General features: G+C 40.5%; 6 protein-coding genes across 8 annotated transcripts in view; 3 read left to right on the top strand and 3 right to left on the bottom strand.

Moving 5' to 3' along the window:
* Positions 1–19,565, top strand: part of LOC108827478 (uncharacterized) — a 31,855-nt gene that overhangs the window by 1,951 nt on the left and 10,339 nt on the right. The window lies entirely within an intron of this gene.
* Positions 189–2,751, top strand: LOC108828215 (dicarboxylate transporter 2.1, chloroplastic). Its single transcript, XM_018601830.2, has 4 exons — positions 189–1,108; positions 1,506–1,819; positions 1,898–2,346; positions 2,423–2,751. The coding sequence occupies exons 1-4, from the start codon at positions 305–307 to the stop codon at positions 2,536–2,538; spliced, it is 1,683 nt and encodes a 560-aa protein (XP_018457332.1). The 5' UTR covers positions 189–304; the 3' UTR covers positions 2,539–2,751.
* On the bottom strand, positions 3,849–8,007 carry LOC108827433 (uncharacterized). 2 transcript variants are annotated; one of them, XM_018600829.2, is made up of 2 exons: positions 7,894–8,007; positions 3,849–7,802 (listed from the first exon to the last, which is right to left on the bottom strand). In XM_018600829.2, exon 2 carries the CDS (start codon positions 7,786–7,788, stop codon positions 3,991–3,993), a length of 3,798 nt encoding a protein of 1,265 aa, XP_018456331.1. In that variant the 5' UTR covers positions 7,789–7,802; positions 7,894–8,007; the 3' UTR covers positions 3,849–3,990. The 2 variants fall into 2 exon arrangements, with proteins under 2 accessions (XP_018456331.1, XP_018456332.1); XM_018600830.2 differs by having other exon boundaries at positions 3,849–7,805; positions 7,894–8,001.
* On the bottom strand, positions 9,847–15,572 carry LOC108827897 (calmodulin-binding transcription activator 2). Its single transcript, XM_018601411.2, has 12 exons — positions 15,313–15,572; positions 14,617–14,736; positions 14,278–14,393; positions 14,108–14,196; positions 13,975–14,017; positions 13,703–13,835; positions 13,360–13,595; positions 12,803–13,282; positions 11,774–12,465; positions 10,734–11,322; positions 10,342–10,668; positions 9,847–10,270 (listed from the first exon to the last, which is right to left on the bottom strand). Exons 1-12 carry the CDS (start codon positions 15,350–15,352, stop codon positions 10,115–10,117), a joined length of 3,021 nt encoding a protein of 1,006 aa, XP_018456913.1. The 5' UTR covers positions 15,353–15,572; the 3' UTR covers positions 9,847–10,114.
* Positions 16,647–18,558, top strand: LOC108824261 (ubiquinol oxidase 2, mitochondrial). 2 transcript variants are annotated; one of them, XM_018597652.2, is made up of 5 exons: positions 16,647–16,937; positions 17,043–17,230; positions 17,579–17,707; positions 17,804–18,292; positions 18,400–18,558. In XM_018597652.2, the coding sequence occupies exons 1-5, from the start codon at positions 16,751–16,753 to the stop codon at positions 18,457–18,459; spliced, it is 1,053 nt and encodes a 350-aa protein (XP_018453154.1). In that variant the 5' UTR covers positions 16,647–16,750; the 3' UTR covers positions 18,460–18,558. The 2 variants fall into 2 exon arrangements, with proteins under 2 accessions (XP_018453154.1, XP_018453153.1); XM_018597651.2 differs by having other exon boundaries at positions 16,650–16,937; positions 17,016–17,230.
* Positions 18,526–19,487, bottom strand: LOC108824263 (uncharacterized). Its single transcript, XM_018597653.2, has 3 exons — positions 19,256–19,487; positions 18,869–19,025; positions 18,526–18,768 (listed from the first exon to the last, which is right to left on the bottom strand). Exons 1-3 carry the CDS (start codon positions 19,421–19,423, stop codon positions 18,626–18,628), a joined length of 468 nt encoding a protein of 155 aa, XP_018453155.1. The 5' UTR covers positions 19,424–19,487; the 3' UTR covers positions 18,526–18,625.

The raw sequence follows: 19,565 nt of genomic DNA, 5'->3' as shown, positions 1-19,565 counted from the left end.
CAATGATACAGTGCTACTTTTAAATACATGTGGGCTTGTGTCTACGATTGTACTCTTAAAAGGGTCTCAAAAGTTAATCTCTGGACAGAGGAGTTTTATTGAACCAAATTATAATTTAATTCGGTTAAAAGAAAGAACCGAAGACTTTTTTTTTTTTTTAGGTTCTGTTTAAACAATTTAACTGTCTTCTTCACATCCACTGCCCTACTCATCATAGCTCTTCTGGCGAACGAACAGAACAAACACACAGCCAGTGACAAAAGAAAACTTGAAAACACTTCGCACGTCTCTCTGATCTCCGGCGATGAAGAGCCTCGCGCTTGGCTCTCTCTCCACCACCGCTTCATTCTCCCACCACCACCATCCCTCACGCATCTCTCTCCTCCGCCGCATCTCATCGAGATCTCCGCCACCAACCATCTCTCTCCCTTCTCTCCCGACTATCCGATCTCTCTCCGTTCAACCTCTCACCTTCCCTCTCCTCAAACCAATCCCCCGCTTCTCCACAACACGGATCTCCGCCGCACCACGCGACGTCGTCCCTCCTCCTCCTCCTCCTCCGCCGCCGCAAGGAGCGAAACTACTCCCTCTGATCCTCTCCCTCTCCGTGGGTCTAATCCTCCGATTCGCCGTCCCTCTACCGGAAGGAGTCACCCCGCAAGGCTGGCAGCTCCTCTCCATCTTCCTCTCCACCATCGCCGGCCTCGTCCTCAGCCCACTCCCCGTCGGAGCGTGGGCCTTCCTGGGCCTCACCGCTTCCATCGTCACCAAAACGCTTTCCTTCTCCGCGGCCTTCTCCGCCTTCACGAGCGAGGTCATCTGGCTGATCGTCATCTCCTTCTTCTTCGCTCGCGGCTTCGTCAAGACCGGTCTCGGTGATAGGATCGCTACTTACTTCGTCAAGTGGCTCGGCAAGAGCACGTTAGGTCTCTCCTACGGGTTGACGATTAGCGAAGCTTTGATTGCTCCTGCTATGCCGAGCACGACGGCTAGAGCCGGTGGTATTTTCTTGCCGATCATTAAGTCGCTTTCTCTCTCCGCTGGGAGTAAACCAAATGATTCTTCTTCGAGGAAGTTAGGTTCTTACCTGATCCAAAACCAGTTCCAGGTTTACTTCTTTTGTTTTTATGTCCTTTCATTACAATTTACTATCTGAAATCTTCGTTGTCGGAAACTGGAACCGTATTAGTTAGTAGTGTATGTATGTGTGTGTGTTGTGTGATGTTGAGAAGACAAAGTTTGCAGTTTGGTCCATTGTGTCTCTTCATTGCATCTGAAACTTTGATGTCGGAAACTGGATTAGTTCTTAGTTAGTTGTGTGTGTGTTGTGTGATGCTGAGAAGACAATATTTTCAGTTTGGTTCTGTGTAAGAAAAGAGAGAGAGCGCTATAGTTATGGTTGAATGTGTTCTTGAGGCATTTACCTTTGCATCAATCTTGAACCGGACTAGTCTTCCTTAACCAGTCTTGCTTATCTCTATTTATGTTCTGTGATGTTTTGACAGTGTGCTGGAAACTCTAGTGCTCTGTTCTTGACTGCAGCAGCTCAGAATTTACTGTGTCTCAAGTTAGCGGAGGAGCTTGGAGTAGTGATAGCAAACCCATGGGTGTCTTGGTTCAAAGCAGCTAGTCTACCAGCAATCATATCGCTTCTATGTACACCACTTATCCTCTACAAGCTTTACCCTCCAGAAACCAAAGACACACCCGAAGCTCCTGGTATCGCTGCTTTGAAGCTCAAGCAGATGGGTCCCGTCACTAAAAACGAATGGATCATGGTCGGTACCATGCTTCTCGCCGTCACTCTTTGGATCTGCGGGTACGTGTCAAGGTGTTAAGATAATAATCCTAGCAACACTCCATGGTTAAATGTAATATATTTTTTTTTATAATGCAGAGAGACTCTAGGGATACCGAGTGTTGTAGCTGCAATGATCGGTCTCTCCATACTTCTTCTCCTCGGTGTACTTAACTGGGACGATTGCCTTAGCGAAAAATCAGCGTGGGACACGTTAGCTTGGTTTGCGGTCTTGGTGGGGATGGCGGGACAGCTGACAAGCCTCGGTGTTGTGTCATGGATGTCTGATTGCGTAGCCAAAGTTTTGCAGTCTCTCTCGTTGAGCTGGCCTGCTGCGTTTGGTCTTCTCCAAGCAGCTTACTTCTTCATTCACTACCTTTTCGCAAGCCAAACGGGTCACGTTGGAGCTCTATTCTCGGCTTTCTTGGCTATGAATATAGCAGCGGGTGTTCCAGGGGTATTAGCTGCACTTGCTTTGGCGTATAACACCAATCTTTTTGGTGCTTTGACTCATTACAGTAGCGGTCAAGCCGCTGTCTACTATGGAGGTATATTCTCTCCTCTTTCTCTTTTCTCTTGTGATGTTGAGAGTCTCTCTAATTTGTTCAATCATTTTTTTTGCAGCTGGGTATGTTGATCTACCTGATGTATTCAAGATTGGATTTGTGATGGCAACCATTAATGCTATCATCTGGGGAGTAGTTGGAACTTTCTGGTGGAAGTTTTTGGGTCTCTATTAAAGAGCTTTACTTAAAATCATCACAAGTTGTTCTTCAAAGCTTGCAACGACGTTTAATCTCGTTGATCATTTGGTTTTAGAGGGTTTTGTTTCCTCTTCTTTTAAGAAAAAATTTACATTCAGAGACTTTACAATGGATCTGCATTTACTTCATTTTCAGATCTGTTTATGGATGTTATGACTTTTTTCTTATTACTTACCTGCATATTCTTAATTTATGTCTAGAAAAGTGAACTTTCTCCTAACTCAAGTTCATTACCATCTCTAGTGGTTTTAAATTATCTCGAAGAACAAGAGACACTGGAGGATCAGTTGTAAATATGTGTTCATCAAGCGCTGATGTTTCTGAATCGAAGAGAGTACCGTACCGAAACCAACTATGTTCCTCCTTATCATCTTAGGAGCCGTCCACAATTTATTACTTTGCTGCTTCTTCACCTGATAATCATCTTGGGTTATGGGCACTGTTTTAATTGCATCCTCTCATCACGTTTCATAAAATTTTAAATCTTGGTTTATGTGTGTGTGGAGTCTAATTGACTGACTACTAGAATTGTTAATGGGTAAGCGCCAACGATCCACATTCTTGTGTTCATGGAATTGGTAATCTTGTTCCTAAGATCATGTCCACAAAAAGAGCATCCACAAAAATACATATTCATCTCAAGTTTCAAACATTCCACAAATTTTACCCACACACTCTCATTTACATTCACGTTCACTTCTAGAAAAACCATTTTCTAGGCAACTGCAGTCTACAGCTATACAAGATCACTGCGTTTTTTGAATTCTTGTAGTAAATCAAAGCCAAACTCTTCACTGTCACTTAGACTTGAGAAATCTCTTTGAATCAAATTCAAACCATTCAAGTTCAAATTACTATTTTTGCTTTAATTTAAAAGTAATAATGGTGTTGTGTTCTTTGTCTTAAGATATATTCAAAGTGTTGAGGTTTCTCATGGTTTCCAATAACAAGTGAGATCCACATTAGATTTGAAGTCAAATTTGTAGCTTTCATGTTTGGTATCTAATTGTCGCTATACAAGGGACAGTTACTGGTCTTTAGTATGCTGCTCAACGTGTTGAAGCCTTTACGTTATCTTTCATGAACCTACAGCTAATTAAATAAATCCAGAAATCAAACAAAACACCAAACCGATGCAAATAATATTAGTGATCACAAGTCTCAGACAATACAAAAGACTTGAAGGCTCTGTCACTTTCGAGCTTTTGAAGCTTTTACGTTATTTCCTGAACATGCAAAAGCTGTAATGGCAATGAATCTAAAAGTAAATAAAGACACCAAAACGGTAACATAATAAGTTCACTAGTTTGCAGAAAATAGAAGGACAAGCGATTTCTGTGTCTCAAGAGTATTATACAAAGCAAGCCTTTGCAACAAACCGATTACCGAATAAAACAGGAGATACTAAATTGTGTCTTAACGTTTCCTTCACAGAAACATCGTCAACTCTGGTCGGCTATAAACATTGTTCTGCTCATCTTCAAGAACCGGGTAAGCAGCAACGAGCGTGTCCTGAGCACCAATGTAGAGCGAATTGTAAATCTTCCAGTACACTTCACGGACCTTGCGAGCCGGATGGAACAGACCCTGCAGACAATAGTTCAGTATCACAGCTGCACCCAACGCCACTCTCATTCCTTCAATGGCTTCCATCACAGCGTTGATCACGTGAGGAGATGTCTCGAAGATGTTCGGCCAGATGAAGTTGAGCAAGTGAACCAGAGCGTCTTCGCATCCCAAACCAGCTACACCTAACGCCATGTGTTTCACTGCTGAAGCTGCGGTTTGTCTGTGAACCAAGTCCCTGTCCATGAGCGCATCCTCCAGCAATGGTGTGACCGCGTATATGTAATCCTTGCCCATCTCTCCAATGTACTCGAAGAGGAAAGAGAGTGATTTCAGGACACCGTTCTGGACGTTGAGCTCTGGAACACGGTACTCGTTCATCAAAGCGGGCAAGACAGTAAACGGAGAGCATGTCTCAGCGACAATAGCGATTGCCACTGTGGTGCAGACACGGTTCTGGCGCTCTTGGACTTTGAGATTGTTCAGCAACGTGGCGAGAACGTCTTGTGGTCCAATGGCTTTGGCGATGTATCCAAAAGTGTTGACAGTGGCACGTCGGATACCTTTCTTGTGAGCTTTGAGCATCTCAAGAAGCTCGAAACAGATTCTCATCCATTCCCTTGCTGGAACAAACTCAGCACCACGATCAGCAATCCTACCAACAAGGTCGATACAATTCTCTTGCACTTTCTCATGCCTGTTCTTCAAAATTGGAGTCAGTCTTGGAAGCAGATCCTTAATGGGAGGAGTCATCTTTGTCATACCAATCACGTTGACAATTGCTTTTAGAGCTCCAAGAATTGATCCCAAGACTTCAGGGTACTCTTCTCCAAGATACTCATACAAAACAACACCGAGATGTCCCATCAACTGTTCCTCTCCACACTGCTTCATCACAACGGCAATTCTGGAAATAAGATCAGCGGCTTGTTGTCTTACCTTTGCACTCTTGTTGTTCAATCTCCACTTGATGGTACCACAGATCTGAGGAAGGTAAGGCTTCACTCGCTGACCAAGACCATTCACCACAGCACCAAATCCATTAAGCATCACATTAGTATCATCTGTTGTCTGCTCTTGGAAAGCATAAAGCATGCCATCTATGAGCAGCTCCTCCAGTCTCGAATCAATATCAGATGCTCCCAAGTTTGTGATGACCTTGTCAATGGTTTCCATAACCATACGGCGGTATGGCTCACTCTCGTCTTTAAGACCCTCTGCAACAATCTTATTCACAATATCAGCAACACCAACCTTGTTTGCAATCTCAACAGTGGTTTCAACAAGCTGCTTGTAGTTTCTCTTCTCTAGAGCCATTCTCCTAACCCAGAAATGCCTGAAAAACTCAGGCAAAATGTCACTGCGGATGTAATCCGGTTCCACACCTTCTGTGCTTACACACTGTTTCACCACCTTGAGGACAATTTTCTTCATCTCTTCATCAGGTGACTGGAACTCACGAATCAAGATAACCATCACTTCTTTTGTATAATAGCTCGCATATATAGCATCCATCAACGGGATGATAAACCCAATCGCCTTCAAGAACGCAGCCAAGACTTTTCCACGGTGGGACCTGATACCTTTCCACAGAGGCTTCAGAACAGAGTCGAAGCTCTCGATACCATAAGGAGCAGAAGCTTCCGCAAGAGCAGCCAATGACAAAGCCGTAATAGTCCTAACCTTCTGATTTTCATCGCTGAGACCATGTTCAATAATTTCCACCAGAGACCTCAAATGAGGTAAGACAGCACAGCCGATAAGTATGGCAATCTGCTGGACAATCTTAATCCCAGTGTGCCGTGCCTGCCATGACTTCTTACTCTGACAAACGGCTTTCAGGAATGGCAACAGTGCAGGAATTCCAAGAGCTGAAGCCACCACACTGAAAGCTCTTGCTGTTGTGTTCCTCACGTACTCATCCATGTTGTCTATATCGGGACGCATAGCTGCAATCATCGTGGCTAAGCCTGCTGCTTTACTAAGGTTCGAAATAATCTCTCTCCCTTCTACTCGAGCATAATAATCTTCATCAATCAGCAAAGGCTCAATAACAACCAGAATTTTGTGGACAAAAGGCCTTACCAGCTCATCAAGTTTGTACAGAATCCTGTCGATTACTTTGACCAACAGATGCCTCTCCTGATCTTCCAAAGTAGGTTGCATGAGCAATGGCAGAATCTTATTAAACAGAGGACCAGCACCAAGCTCACGAGCCTTATCAGTAAGCTGCCTTAGAGCTGTTTTCCTTTGAGCAGGAGTTCCGTTTTTCACCTTTAGCAACAGTTTCATGATCTTCCGCTCTTTCTGCTCGTCAGGAGACAGCTCCTCTTCATTCTCTTCGTTCAACAAAGCTGCAAAATACTGATAATCCTCTGGTTTCATAAAAGGCAGACCATCAGGAAGCTCCTGGGGCACATCAAACTGCTGCCCACGGTGCTCCTCAGGCATAACGTATCCAGGAGTTGTCATGGGTGTCGGCGTTCCAACAGCCTTCCTAGCAGGTGTTCTAACGGGAACATAAGAAGCAGGCGGGTCTAACACTTTGTATCCTTCTGTAGGAAACATGGCATCAAGCTCTTCATCACTCAAAGGCCTGTTTCTCTCTTCAATATCCTTCTCCCACCTCGCCAAATTGTACTGCTCCGGGGTCATAGCACCACGCAGATTAAGCTGACTCGGAGTTGGTGTAGCCATGTCAACTGCCCCGAATGGAGTAACACCAGGAGTGTAAGCAGCATTAGGAGTCATTCCACCCGGAGTAGCACTCCCCATAGTAGCTGGCGTCTCATCCCACCTAGAACGTTGACGCTTCGGAGTTGGAGTCGCAGACCCTCTCGGAGTAGCGTCCCAAGTAACACCAGAAGGAGTTGCACCAGGAGTAACACCACCTGGTGTAGCATCAGAATCAGTCACACGCCCAGGGGTAGGAGTCTCGTCCCATCTGTTCCTCCCTCTTCTTCCAACAGACGGTGTAGCGTCACCAGCTCTCCCTGGAGTTGCGTCCCATTTCCCAATCCCTGGAGCTGAATCAGCTACATCCCAATCAGAATCAGAAGCTTTAGCCTTCTTCGCAACACCACCACCGTCTTCTTCAGCATGGTCCCATCTGTTCCTCCTCTTGGAAGAAGCAGCAACACCAGAATCTTTCAGCTCCTTAGCAGCTTCTTCCGCTTCCTTCTTCTTCTTAGCAATCAGCCTCATAGTCTCCTCCCTCTCCCTCTGCACAGCCGTCTCCCTCATATGATCGTTATACGTCCTAACACTCGGATCCGGAGTCTTCTCCCCCATAGCAAACGGATCAACTCTATCCGGCGAGAGAACTCGGTTAAGCCTCCTGTTACGGTAATCCCCCTCACGCTCAGCGATCGTCTGCCTAGGTTTAAATCCGCCGTCGTCATCCTCCACGTGAGCGCGAGCAAGGTCGTTGAGGATAGACTTGGGAGCCGTGTAGGAGGCGAGACGCTGAGCCACGAGGGAGCCGTTGGCGTCCAGATTCGAATCCTCCTCGTCGTTCGGCGCGATGGAAGTTGCGTAGGAGTCGCGGTCGTTGCCTCCGTAGAGATCGCGATCGAAGGTCACGGAAGTGAGGGAGAGCTCTGCTTCCATCTTACGCCTCTCCTCTTGCGTTTTAGCGATCTCGGGATCTAGATCCGCCATGATAGATGATAAGCCTTCTTCAGCAAAAAAAATAGATTCGATGAGATTAGAAACAGGTCAAACAAAAAAAAGTAATCAAGGATAAGAAGAAGAAGAAGAACTCACAGATAATCGGATTCGCCTGAGATTGAACGTGAGGGAAGTAGAACGCGAGAACTAGGGTTTATCCAGATTAAAAGAAAGGAAAATAAATAAATACAAGGAGATCAAGTGATTGGAAATGACCGACTAACCGACAAAGCCGGTTCTTATGTTTGGGCCAGATTTTTATTTGAAAGCCCACATAGTTTTTTTTAGCAACCAAAGCCCACATATTTTTTTTTTTTATAACGACTTTACTTCATTAACTTGAAACAGAGCATACATAGTCTTGATGAAGATACATCGAAATAGAGATAAGAACATAATTATGAAACCAGAAACTCTTTCCATTTGGAATGTTTTGTTTAGCCAGCTTGTCTGCTACAAGATTCCCACTTCTCCCAATCCATTGAAACTTCAATTCTTCAAACTTCTCCTTCTACCAGAGAGCTTCACGAATCCGATTATAACCATCAAAATGAAGCGTAGTCCGATTAAGGACATTAACATTGTTGGTCTCAAAGCCCACATATTTATGTATACGTAATACGGCCATGTTCATTTTTCTGCTTTAATTCGTAAGTAGATTATGACCCACCCTAAAGGGCGAAAATTGATTTGTCAAATTTCAATTAATAATATATGGTATATATAATATGTGTATATAATATTATATATATTTTGTGTAACATTTATATATATATATATACATATTAGACATATATATAATATTTTATTAAATATATATAGAATTTAATAGTGTTATAATTTGTGTTGTACTTGTTATTAGTTTGTATTTAATCTTCTTTCATTTTTAGTATAATAATTTGCCTTGTCACACCTTTTACCTTTTAACTTATACACATAGTTATGCCTTTTTTCCAAAAAAAAACTTATACACATAGTCTCGTAAAATGTAATATATAAAAAAACATATTTAAAAAATCTACTGACCATATGCCACCATTATTTGGTTGTTTGAACAAAAAATAATCATGTTCTTGTATAACTGCGTATATGTTGTGATATGATGTAGGTGAAGAGTAAATATATGGAAGTAAAGTTAGTGATACGAACATGAATCTATGTTGGTCTATGCCACAATTATTTGGTTTTTGGAAGATCAATGAGCATAAGCATACACGGTCTTTGTATGCTTACGTTGTAAATGAGTCGGATATTTTTTCTCTTATGTCTGGAATGATATGGAACTCGTTGATTTAAGAGTGGTTCAGTTTTATATGATCTAATTATATTAAGAGATTAACCAAAAATATTATAAAAGTGTTACTGGTTAGGTTTAACTAATCTATGTTGGTTAAGATTTGGTTTAATTTAAGTTGGTAGGTTGCATTGTATAGGAGACATGATATATTCTAGCAACAACTATGAAAGAGTCCAAAATTTAAATGAGAACTTTAAATAGTAGATAATCCCTAAATTAATAGATTAGATTATATTTTAGAAAAAAAAATATTATTACAAATTTACTGCTTCAAATTATACTAATTAAGTTAATTTTTTTTTGAAAATTCTAAATATATGAGCTAAATAGCATTTATCATTTTTTATGTATTGAGAAGTTTTTTAACAAAATATCTAATTTTAATAAGAAAATTACTCAAATATTCCTATTTTATTTATTCATTTAAAATTTTAGTATCTAATTATTTATCCATTTATTCAATTAAATACAACTCTTTATTTAGGTTTTTTTCATTCATCAAACGGTCATCGCTCGAAATTGTATGTAGTACAGTAGTAGTAACTAGTAAACTTCTAGTGGTTGGCATTGGAAAAAAATTCGAAAAATAAACAAAATTGCAATACTGTATGTAAATAACCTTACTACTACTGTGGTCATTTAACTAACACGTTTTATTTTGTCAATAGAACTGAAAGACAGCATAACAATATAATGTAAAAAAACTGCAGACCAATCTCAAGAAGAAACAAACCACATATGTAAACAGTAAGGGAATAAAACGACCAATCACCATGTAAAAAACCAAACCAGTTTGTGTACAAAAGGCATTGAGCATTGAAACTATGCACAAGCCATATACTTCTTAGGGTACATACAATTTGAAAAGAACATGTTGTTTCTCTATACCCAAACTAATAAATCAAATCCATCACTCTTTCCAACTATGTAGAGAGATAAGCTTGTATTTACATTGCCACAACCTAAGTGAAGTTAGAAAAACCATTGTGATCATCATCATACAGTGGATCATCACCATCATCATTCAAATGCAAGAGACATGAAAGTATCGTCATCCAAAAGAGAATCAATGTCGATTAAATCATCTTCCTCGTTGTAATTCGCAGCTTCCTCTGTATTGCTATTGGTGTTGGTGTTGTTGTTGTTGTTGTTGTTCATAGCTGAGCTAGAAGAAGCCTGTTCACAAAGTAAAGAGTCTCATCAGGTAATAATGTTAAGGAGACTTGAAAGTATACACAGATAATTACCTCGTTCTCTCGGATGCCTTCAACAACAGTCAACAGCCTACGGTACTGAGCACGTGCTTCTGGATACTGAGCCATGGACTTCACTCTGGTGAGAGCCTTTTGAAGCCTCTCCTCGGTTTGTTTCCTTCCTTCCTTGAGAAAATCATAATCATCTTCTTGTGTGGGAGCAGCGCATACAGGCTCAGGTGCCTTGGTGACTGCATCGCGTTTGAAACCGCGTAGGCCACTACCTTTACGCCTCCACCGTAAGATGATCTTCTCTAGTAATCCAACAGACCATATAATGGCTCTGTACTGTTTTCTCACTTGATGTCCTCTCACATGAGCCTAAAACGGTAATGATCAGTAAAAATCAGACAGAAGACAGAAGTCTTTAAGGAAATGATTCAAACCTGAATCTTGACGATTCGTTGTCGGATCAAAAGGAACTCCTTCCTCTTCTTCCAACCACGGTACTTCTTCTGAATCTGAACAGCAGCGGCATGAACAGCAGCACCACCGCTACTATGTCCCGCCTTCTTACTCTTCCCAGCCGCAAAACAAACAGCCAACTCATCCGACACACCGAACTCGTTCTTCTCACCAATCTCAGACATCTGTTTCCGCTGGAACGACTGCATCCTAAACACTTGATGAAGACGATCAGCCGCTTGCGTGGCATTCAAGACGGCAGTGAGAGAATCCTTCATCGAGAGTGTTTCCGGTACATCACCGTAACTCATAGGAGTGGCTGTCCGCTCAGCTACTGTCTGAACAGCTTTTGCTCTAGAGGAGTCAGTGGAGCTGTCTTCCTTGCCGTCCACTGTTAGCTTCTCGAGGTAGCTGGTGAGGGAAGACTCTGCAAGGAAACCTGAGATTCCCCTGTGTCCGTTTCCGTAAGCCAAGTCAGATGCTGTTTTGCCCAAAGGAAGCTCCGGAGATGGGTCTGTTAATGCTCCGGAATCAGCACCCAGTGAGACAAGTAGAGCAACAGTATCCTCCCTGAAGTATTAACAATAAAAACAGTGAGAAGAAGTAACCGTCAGAGTTTAAACAAGAATTCAAAGAGAAATGGTCTAAAGGCTGACAACTAGGCATGCGGTCACTAACCGAACCGAACCGAACCGAAAAGTTTGGTTTTCAGTTCAGTTCGGTTAGAAGCATCGGTTCAATTTGGCAACTAAAAAAAAGTGGTTTTCTTAAAAAAAAATTAACAACAACCAAAATTCCAAACCAAACTTAACCAAAAAAATCGAATTTTATTCTCTTTAAAACGAAAATTTAATCGAAAACCAAAAAAAATGGTAGAAAACTTTGAAACTGAACTAACCGAAAATCAAACCAAATTTCAACCAACCCAAACTAACTCCCAAATCCAAGGTAAGTGGTAATGACGTTTCAGGACCAAAAAAAAACAAGTAACTAAAGAAAGCATAAAGTCTGAGGTTCTTGCCTGCCATTGAATGCAGCCCAATGAAGAGCAGACCACCCATTAGCATCTCTGAAGTTAATGCTAACACCTGCCGCCAATATCGGTTTTATAGCCCAATCATACCCTAAAGCTGCAGCAAGGTGTAGCACACCTTGTCCTTCTTCATCCAATATATTTGGACCCTTGCCTTCTTCAGTCACCTTGTGGATTAGCCATAAATATAACTTATCTTCAAACTCTTCCCTAATAAGTCTCTCTTTCGCTTCCACCTCCGTTAAACCCTTCTCAGCTGTAGACGCAAGTAAAGACTCCTTTTCATCCTTTAGTAACATGATTCTACTGATTTTTCTTCGTTTCTCCCCAACGTCTTCAAAGATATTATGTTCCTGAGCACTACTAGATACGCGAGACAGTAGATTCTCGAACCGCAGATGAAGCGATGCTTCGTTTGTAAAGGCACCGTATAGGTCAGCAGCGTTTAGCTTTCTGGCAGAGCCAGGAAGAAAATCGAACTCTCGTACTTCGCTGCAAGAGAATCTGTCGGAACATGTAATGTAGAACGGGACTTGACCGACTTCATGCGGAGGAGCGTGGCAGCAGAGCACACCGTCTACTAGAATCTCAGCAGGAACCTCAACTTCTCCAAACATGCACGCCCAGCTGTAGCTAGTTACTTCCTGAGGACTCAACAGAAACGTCCCAATAACCATGACCTGTTTGGACATTTAAAAGGGTGAGCTGATACAAAGTTCATCAACTATACAAGATAACAGGACAGTATAATAACATAATTCCTCTGTTTCATATTAGTTTAATCTCTGTCATATTACATATCGATTTAGTTTTTGAATTTCGTTTCATTATAAATTTTTTTGTACATTTTCAATGCACATATCAAATAAAACTATTAAATTTTATCCTTATTTTAATTCATTAATTAATAAAATCAAACAAAAAAAATTGTATTAAGTAGGGGTAAACCAGAAATCAATTTTTTAATCCGTATATAAAAACCTTAAACTACACTTGAAGTGAGGTAGTAATATTTACCTCAACTTCTGAGTCTGTCTGAGTCCACTTGGGCCAAAAGTCTATCATAGTGAAGCGCTGATCCTTGGACAAGGAAGGGCTCAAGGAAGAAGCAGCAGCTGCAGTTTCAACAGATGTCCACGCAATACCTCCTCCGGAAGAAGACTGCATCTGCAAGTCCTCCATCTCTGCGAGTTCGTTACTAACCCACCGAGAGAAACTGTCAACCTTTTTCAAACTATCCTCTTTCTTTAACAGTGATTTCCTTAGAGGTAGCGTTTGGTTAGCACTCGCTTCGTATAGAAGATCCTCAGGGCCAAACTTAGGTATGTATGCTGTTTCAACGCTAGTAAATGGAGCTTGAAAACTAGGCTGCTGGTTTTGACTGCCAATAAGACTCGAAAACGTCTCGTGTAGGGTCAAGTCAGTACCATGGGCCATACCAGAATGGGAGTCCATGGGCGGCCATTTTTGTAATGGCAGGCTGTCCTGAACTGGAATCTACACAGACGAGAATCTTTCTGTCAGTCAATACTGATCCTCTCTCTCACATAAGATGGATAAGTTAAGAACAGTACCTGCCAATTGACTTGGTTTTGAAGAGGACTTCTGAGATGCCCTTCCACAGACATTAAGCCAGTATTAGAAGGATTCGTCTGAGTCAACAGAGCATTATTATAAGGTGGTAGGTTCTGGAATCTTGCCAACGGATTCTCAAAGGAAGCATCTAATGCTGGGACACCCACTAATCTTTGTGAGTCGCTTTCTTTTACTCTGTTCCCATGAACCTGTGATGCCCAACCATCTCGGTTTCCTAGAAAGGGAAGAAGCAAAACTTTTAGGTTAGCAAGGTGGTCTGTAGATAGAAGATACCAAAGCGCATAAAGTCAAAGAGAAATATATATACATATATATATATACCAGAATCAGCATCTTCACATAGTGGTGACAATGTGCTGGATGTGTTTGCTGTTGATTCAATATTCACAGAAGTGGAGCCACTCAGAGAATTTGAATTGTTTTCTTTAGTTCCACTGGAACTTATCCGATTACCCTGTATAAAATAGCATGAAGTACAGTAACAACCATTAAAAAGAAATAGAATAATCCACTTTAAAAAAAAAAAGAACAATATAATTTCTAACTTCTAAGAATATATATATTAGTACAGTTACTGAGAGAAAAAGCTATACCTTAACCTCCAAGTAGTGAACAAAAACAATATGCATCAGTTCCCTGTACCCATTCCAAAACAGAACATTACAAAACAAAGTAACATTTACAGTACACTGAACATAACCAAAAAAAAGAAATAAATGGACTCACTGTTCAAGCATCCAGTAGCAACGCCTCTGGAAATTCTCATTGTCTTCCCCATGTGCATAGTAACAATGCAACACATCAATGCTTCCTACCTATATATATATATATTTAAACAATGTTACCAGGATCTAAAATATTACTAAAAATTAGTTAGGAAATATATATTTATTAACCTTAAGCTTTTCGTGAGCCTCTTTCACCGTTTTACCATCTTTCTTCTTCCTCCAGTTGTGCCCATCTTTCCTAAAATATCTGAGCACCTTCCTATCAAACAGAAAGAGCGAACCACCTAGAAAAAACACGAGACGGTTGTAAGAAAACCTTAAAGCCAATAGAAGCAGGACAATGCACAAACATAAAACTCTGTTAATGCAAGACACAATTAAACCCCAAGCTGCTATATATAATAATAGCCTATTCAATATCCTAGTCACTGCACAGTCATATATTTCATAACTTAGTAATGTGGTTTCCAGCCAAAATTTGATGAAACTCGGCGAAAAATAACATACTGGGTGGTCGGTTGGGAGGCTCTGACGCAATATGGAACTTCTGGTAGTTTCGAAGAATCTCGCAAATCTCAGCAGGTCTCAGCCACCTGTGTTGTGCTTCAGACAGCAACTGTTGTATATCTACAAGTTGACCAAAGAAACAAACACATCAATGCTAACGACTTAGAATCTGGATACAGTTCAAGAACTCGATTCGGACCAAGAAAATAACCAATTCCGACAAAACATAGCAAACAACGATCCTAACGTTTTTTGAATTCTGGATATAGTTCTAGAGCTAAATTAACAATCTCTTGCATAAACCAATACCAAAATGCAAAATAGTTAGATCAGCTAAGCTAACCGTGGCCAGAAATTTCAAATTCGGACAGAGAACTCAATTCAGACCAAGTAATAACCATTTCTGACAAAACATGAAAACAACAACCCCTGACGACTTTGAATCTGGACACAGTTCCACAGCTAAATTAACACTCTTCATTAACCAATATCAAAATGCGAATTAGTAATAACGAATTCCGACAGAAATTTTATTCCGACAAAGAGACAAAACAAGAACTCGATTCAGACCAAAGTAATAACGAATTCCGACAAAACATGACAAACAACAACTACACCCTTTTGCTAGAATCCTATCAATGATCAGATCCAAACCACCAAATGAGTAAAAATCCGAAAGATAGAGAGATAAGTTACCTAATTGAGGGGCAAATCCGAAAGATCCACGATCGGCCATGGAACAGAAACGCAACACGCAGCAGAGATCTCTATGCTTGTCGCAATCACAGAGCTAAAATCAACCCTAGAAAATCGATCTGGGTATTATGTATGAAACTGAGCTAACTCTTTATAGATTGTCTTCTTCCCTTTTTTGAACTTTCCAGGTATGAAAGCGAATTGATTTCTTTCCCCTTTAATTGGGGGGCGAGTCGGAGGAAATCGGAAGGAAAGTGCCGATCCGGTGAAGGTTGTTTTATAAAACCAGTGAAGGAAACACACTGTCATCCAATGATCGTCTTACACGTGGATACACAGATGACATTTGCGCACGTGTTTGGATCACGATTGTAAAAGTTATCTTTATCTTATTAGTAGTGCTAAAGTTTTGATAATGAAATGTTAGGAATCATTGAAATTAATAAATATTGCCATAGAAAATGATAATAATTAATATAATTGAATAACTGAATGAATGTTGACAAAAAAATTGAATGAATTATACAATGTATTCAACGCAAGAGACTTTATTAAGACATTTTTTATCTGTGCCAAAAATAAGTATGGAAACAATGATATTTTCCTGATACTTTGAAAAAAATATATATAAAATTGTGTTGTACATATTGTATTGATTTGATTACTAGTTTGTTAGTGTTTTAAAATAAAAGTGTTTTGAGTTCTTCACAGATAATTGTGTATATGATTATATGGATAACCGGAGAGTATGATGTAGATTAGAGTCCTGAATTTTATAAAAGAAAAATAATATGATGCAAAAAGAGCTTCTCATAATGTAAACAAAATTGGAATCCTCTATAATATTTCTCGTTTTGTAATATAATTATTCAGCAATAAAAAACATAAATAAAACTGTTAGACATAAAATCTTGTAATAAAATTATCGATCAGAAGTTTATTTAATTTTTATAATTTTTAATGAATGATACATTAAATATTAAAAATATTAATAGCTTTCCATAAGTATTATATAGCTTGCCTTTTAGGGACTTTTCCTACATCTCAATTCACGAAAACCAATCTGTTAAGCCAAGTTAAACCAAACAAATGCATATCGGACAGGAGGGTACTCCAGGGCCAAGATTCACGTGGTCTAAAACGTCACGTCATGATTCGGACAAGCTGACATACTCATAATCTTCATTTACGCTAACTTTAATTGCTCTACTCAAATGATCAAAACATCACAACCATTAAAAGAAATTCTTAGTATGAAAGCAACGGTCAAATTCGAAACCACGTGTGCTTAGCAGCATTCGCCGCGAACACAGATGCTGTCACCTTTTCTCCTTTCTCTCAACAACATCTGGAAGACTTTCAAAACCGAAGTGAATAATAATATCCAAACTCACTAGAAACATAGGATCAGATCTCAGACAAGAGTGTGTAACGCGACATGAAGCAACTCGTTGCGAGGACAGCTTTACGAGCTCTGCTTGTCCGCGGCAGAGTGAACTCTAACATGTTCACGAGGTGTGTTTCCACCGCCTACGTGGTTAAACATGAAAAAGAAGCTGAGAAACCGATGCTAGTTCATGACTGCTGCGGCGGCTTTGGCGACTTCAATATCCGTTCTGAGCATGGTGTGCATTTGTAGATGATTTATGTAAAAATATATTTGTGATATAGATTAGGATTTATGTATTTAAAACCTTGAGCAGTATCCTTGCTTGGGCGTTTCAACCTAGGGTGGAGGAGGATGTGTTCTGCGTCGGCGACTGAGAAGAAAGATGAAAAACCACCAACGATGGGTACGGTGAAGAAAGATCATAACGGCGGTGGATCTGTGGCGGTTCCGAGTTATTGGGGAATAGAGACGGCCAAGATGAAGATTGCTCGAAAAGATGGGTCCAAATGGCCCTGGAACAGTTTTATGGTAAGTTTAATTATGGTTCGCGGAATTGGGTTTAAAATCTCTGTTCTTCATATACTTGGCCAATCAAATTTTTTTTGCTGAATTTCTAAAAAAATACATATTTGTATATAAATAATATTTTTAAATAGTGAATTTTAAAATTTTAAAATTTACGGGATATCCAACCAAAAATATATTATTTTCGGTTGACAAATAAAATAAAAAATGGATTTTTTTGACAAAAAAGCATTTTTAGTAGATTGTTTGTAAAATAAAATTGGGATATGTGTTTAATTATACATATTGATTATTGAGTTTCGTAGTTAGACATATTAAGCATCTACAATAATTAAAGCGTATGTTGAACAGCCATGGGAGACACATCAAGCAGACTTATCTATCGACGTCAAGAAGCACCACGTTCCGAAGAATATAGCCGACAAAGTCGCTTACGTGATAGTCAAGCTCCTCCGTATTCCCACCGACATGTTCTTCCAGGCATGATCCTTCCGCATAACATAATGTATGCTTCTTGTATAGATCATTTTCACGTTTCAAATCTTCTTAACAAAACGTTACTACACTTGTCCTTAGAGACGTTACGGATGCAGAGCAATGATGCTAGAGACAGTAGCCGCAGTACCAGGGATGGTCGGAGGAATGCTACTCCACCTAAAATCAATCCGGAGATTCGAACACAGCGGAAGCTGGATCAAAGCGTTGCTAGAAGAAGCGGAGAACGAGAGGATGCATCTGATGACGATGATGGAGTTGGTCCGACCCAAATGGCACGAGCGTCTTCTCGTGATACTCGTCCAAGGCGTTTTCTTCAGCTCTTTCTTCGCTTGCTACGTTGCTTCGCCGCGGTTGGCTCATCGTATCGTTGGATACTTGGAGGAAGAGGCTATACATTCGTACACGGAGTTTCTTAAAGATATCGACGACGGGAAGATCGAGAACGTCAAGGCGCCTGCGATAGCGATTGATTATTGGGGGTTGCCGGAAGATGCTACGTTGAAAGATGTTGTCACTGTGATCCGTGCTGATGAAGCTCATCATCGAGATGTTAACCATTTTGCTTCCGTAAGTGTAGTGTAGTAGACACACACAAACCATCGTATGTGATCTTTTTTAGTTAGTTTTGTGTTTGTGAGCTGTTAATATTTCCATGTTGAGTTATTATTTTGCAGGACATTCGCAATCAAGGAAAGGAATTGCGAGAAGCAGCAGCTCCGATTGGTTATCATTAGTGAAGAGTTATTGTATTTACTTTTAGTTTTTTTCTTTATCTTGTATTGTATTAGCTCACAAAGACCTCACTTATAACATAAGGCTTGATTAATATTTTATCTTGTGAGAGAGTCTATAGATACAGAATATTACAAGAAACCCATGATCAATCAATCACTCAAATCATTAAACACCGCTGCTGCTTTTTCTCAGACGCTCTTTCCCACCGAGCGTTTGGATGATAGCTTCCAAGAGCTTGATCTCGTTATCGCGTTTGGATATCTGTTCTTGCATCCCTCGGAGCTCTTCCATATGCAGCTTGAAAACCTCTGAAACAAACAAAACAAAACAAAACAAACAATCTCGTTTTCATCAAAACCAAAGGACCCAAGAAGGGAGGGCGTTGGTAGTTTTCAAAAACAAACGTACTCGTGGTGTTTTCGAGTTCCTTTGTGACCTCAAGAGCACGTGTTTCAGCAGCTTTTTGAGAGGACTCAGCTTTGCGTTTCTCAGACCGAGCATGAGCAGCAGCTGTGATGGCAGCATCCAGTTCTCTTTCTAGTGTTTGTACCCTTTGCTCAAGCACCTAAACACAAAACAAAACATTGACAAGTTCACCTAAAACTCAAAGCCACAAGCTCATTGCTAATCCCTAATCCAACTAGTTAGTTACAAGATCAAACAGATAATGATCAGATCCACAAAATCAAACAGAGGGCAGCAATAACGATCATCAAGATTGGAACCGATCAAATCCATGGATCACTGTCAGCCAATTAACCTCCAAATCGATTCATTTCATTATCTATCGCTGACCTTGATGGTACGGGCTTGTTCGGAGACGAGAGAGGCTCTAGAGAAAGTGTCTTCTTCAACGAAGACGGCTTTCTTGAGGAGAAGCTTCTGGAGAGAATCGAGATTAGATGCTATCTCCGTTATGTTCTCTAACGATCCCTTCCATCTATCCTCGCTGCTCCCTCCCATCTGCTCAGACGATCTAACTCCTCCCGGTCCCGGAGAATTCAACTTGACTATCGCACAAGACGATCAGGAAACAAAAAAAAAAACAAAATCAAAAGATTATTTGGGCTTTCTTTTGCTTACAGAATTACGGCTCAAAGCCCAT

This window comes from Raphanus sativus, chromosome 9 (assembly GCF_000801105.2).
Source record: "Raphanus sativus cultivar WK10039 chromosome 9, ASM80110v3, whole genome shotgun sequence".
NCBI classification, from domain to species: Eukaryota; Viridiplantae; Streptophyta; class Magnoliopsida; order Brassicales; family Brassicaceae; genus Raphanus; species Raphanus sativus.
Note: the sequence above shows the minus strand (reverse complement) of the source record. Positions and strands in the feature narration are given on the sequence as shown.

What these genes read in the sequence shown, in the direction of transcription:
- LOC108827897 (XM_018601411.2), bottom strand. Translation starts at nt 15,352, where the DNA reads ATGGCCGATCGTGGATCTTTCGGATTTGCCCCTCAATTAG. An exon ending in AACGAATCGTCAAGATTCAG is followed by an intron (nt 10,669 to 10,733) that starts GTTTGAATCATT and finishes TTACCGTTTTAG; the next exon opens with GCTCATGTGAGAGGACATCA. An exon ending in AAGGCATCCGAGAGAACGAG is followed by an intron (nt 10,271 to 10,341) that starts GTAATTATCTGT and finishes CTTTGTGAACAG; the next exon opens with GCTTCTTCTAGCTCAGCTAT.
- LOC108827433 (XM_018600829.2), bottom strand. Translation starts at nt 7,788, where the DNA reads ATGGCGGATCTAGATCCCGAGATCGCTAAAACGCAAGAGGAGAGGCGT.
- LOC108824263 (XM_018597653.2), bottom strand. Translation starts at nt 19,423, where the DNA reads ATGGGAGGGAGCAGCGAGGATAGATGGAAGGGATCGTTAGAGAACATA. An exon ending in AACAAGCCCGTACCATCAAG is followed by an intron (nt 19,026 to 19,255) that starts GTCAGCGATAGA and finishes TTTTGTGTTTAG; the next exon opens with GTGCTTGAGCAAAGGGTACA. An exon ending in GGAACTCGAAAACACCACGA is followed by an intron (nt 18,769 to 18,868) that starts GTACGTTTGTTT and finishes TGTTTGTTTCAG; the next exon opens with AGGTTTTCAAGCTGCATATG.
- LOC108824261 (XM_018597651.2), top strand. Translation starts at nt 16,751, where the DNA reads ATGAAGCAACTCGTTGCGAGGACAGCTTTACGAGCTCTGCTTGTCCGC. An exon ending in CCACCGACATGTTCTTCCAG is followed by an intron (nt 17,708 to 17,803) that starts GCATGATCCTTC and finishes ACTTGTCCTTAG; the next exon opens with AGACGTTACGGATGCAGAGC. An exon ending in ATGTTAACCATTTTGCTTCC is followed by an intron (nt 18,293 to 18,399) that starts GTAAGTGTAGTG and finishes ATTATTTTGCAG; the next exon opens with GACATTCGCAATCAAGGAAA.
- LOC108828215 (XM_018601830.2), top strand. Translation starts at nt 305, where the DNA reads ATGAAGAGCCTCGCGCTTGGCTCTCTCTCCACCACCGCTTCATTCTCC. An exon ending in TGATCCAAAACCAGTTCCAG is followed by an intron (nt 1,109 to 1,505) that starts GTTTACTTCTTT and finishes ATGTTTTGACAG; the next exon opens with TGTGCTGGAAACTCTAGTGC. An exon ending in GTCACTCTTTGGATCTGCGG is followed by an intron (nt 1,820 to 1,897) that starts GTACGTGTCAAG and finishes TTTATAATGCAG; the next exon opens with AGAGACTCTAGGGATACCGA.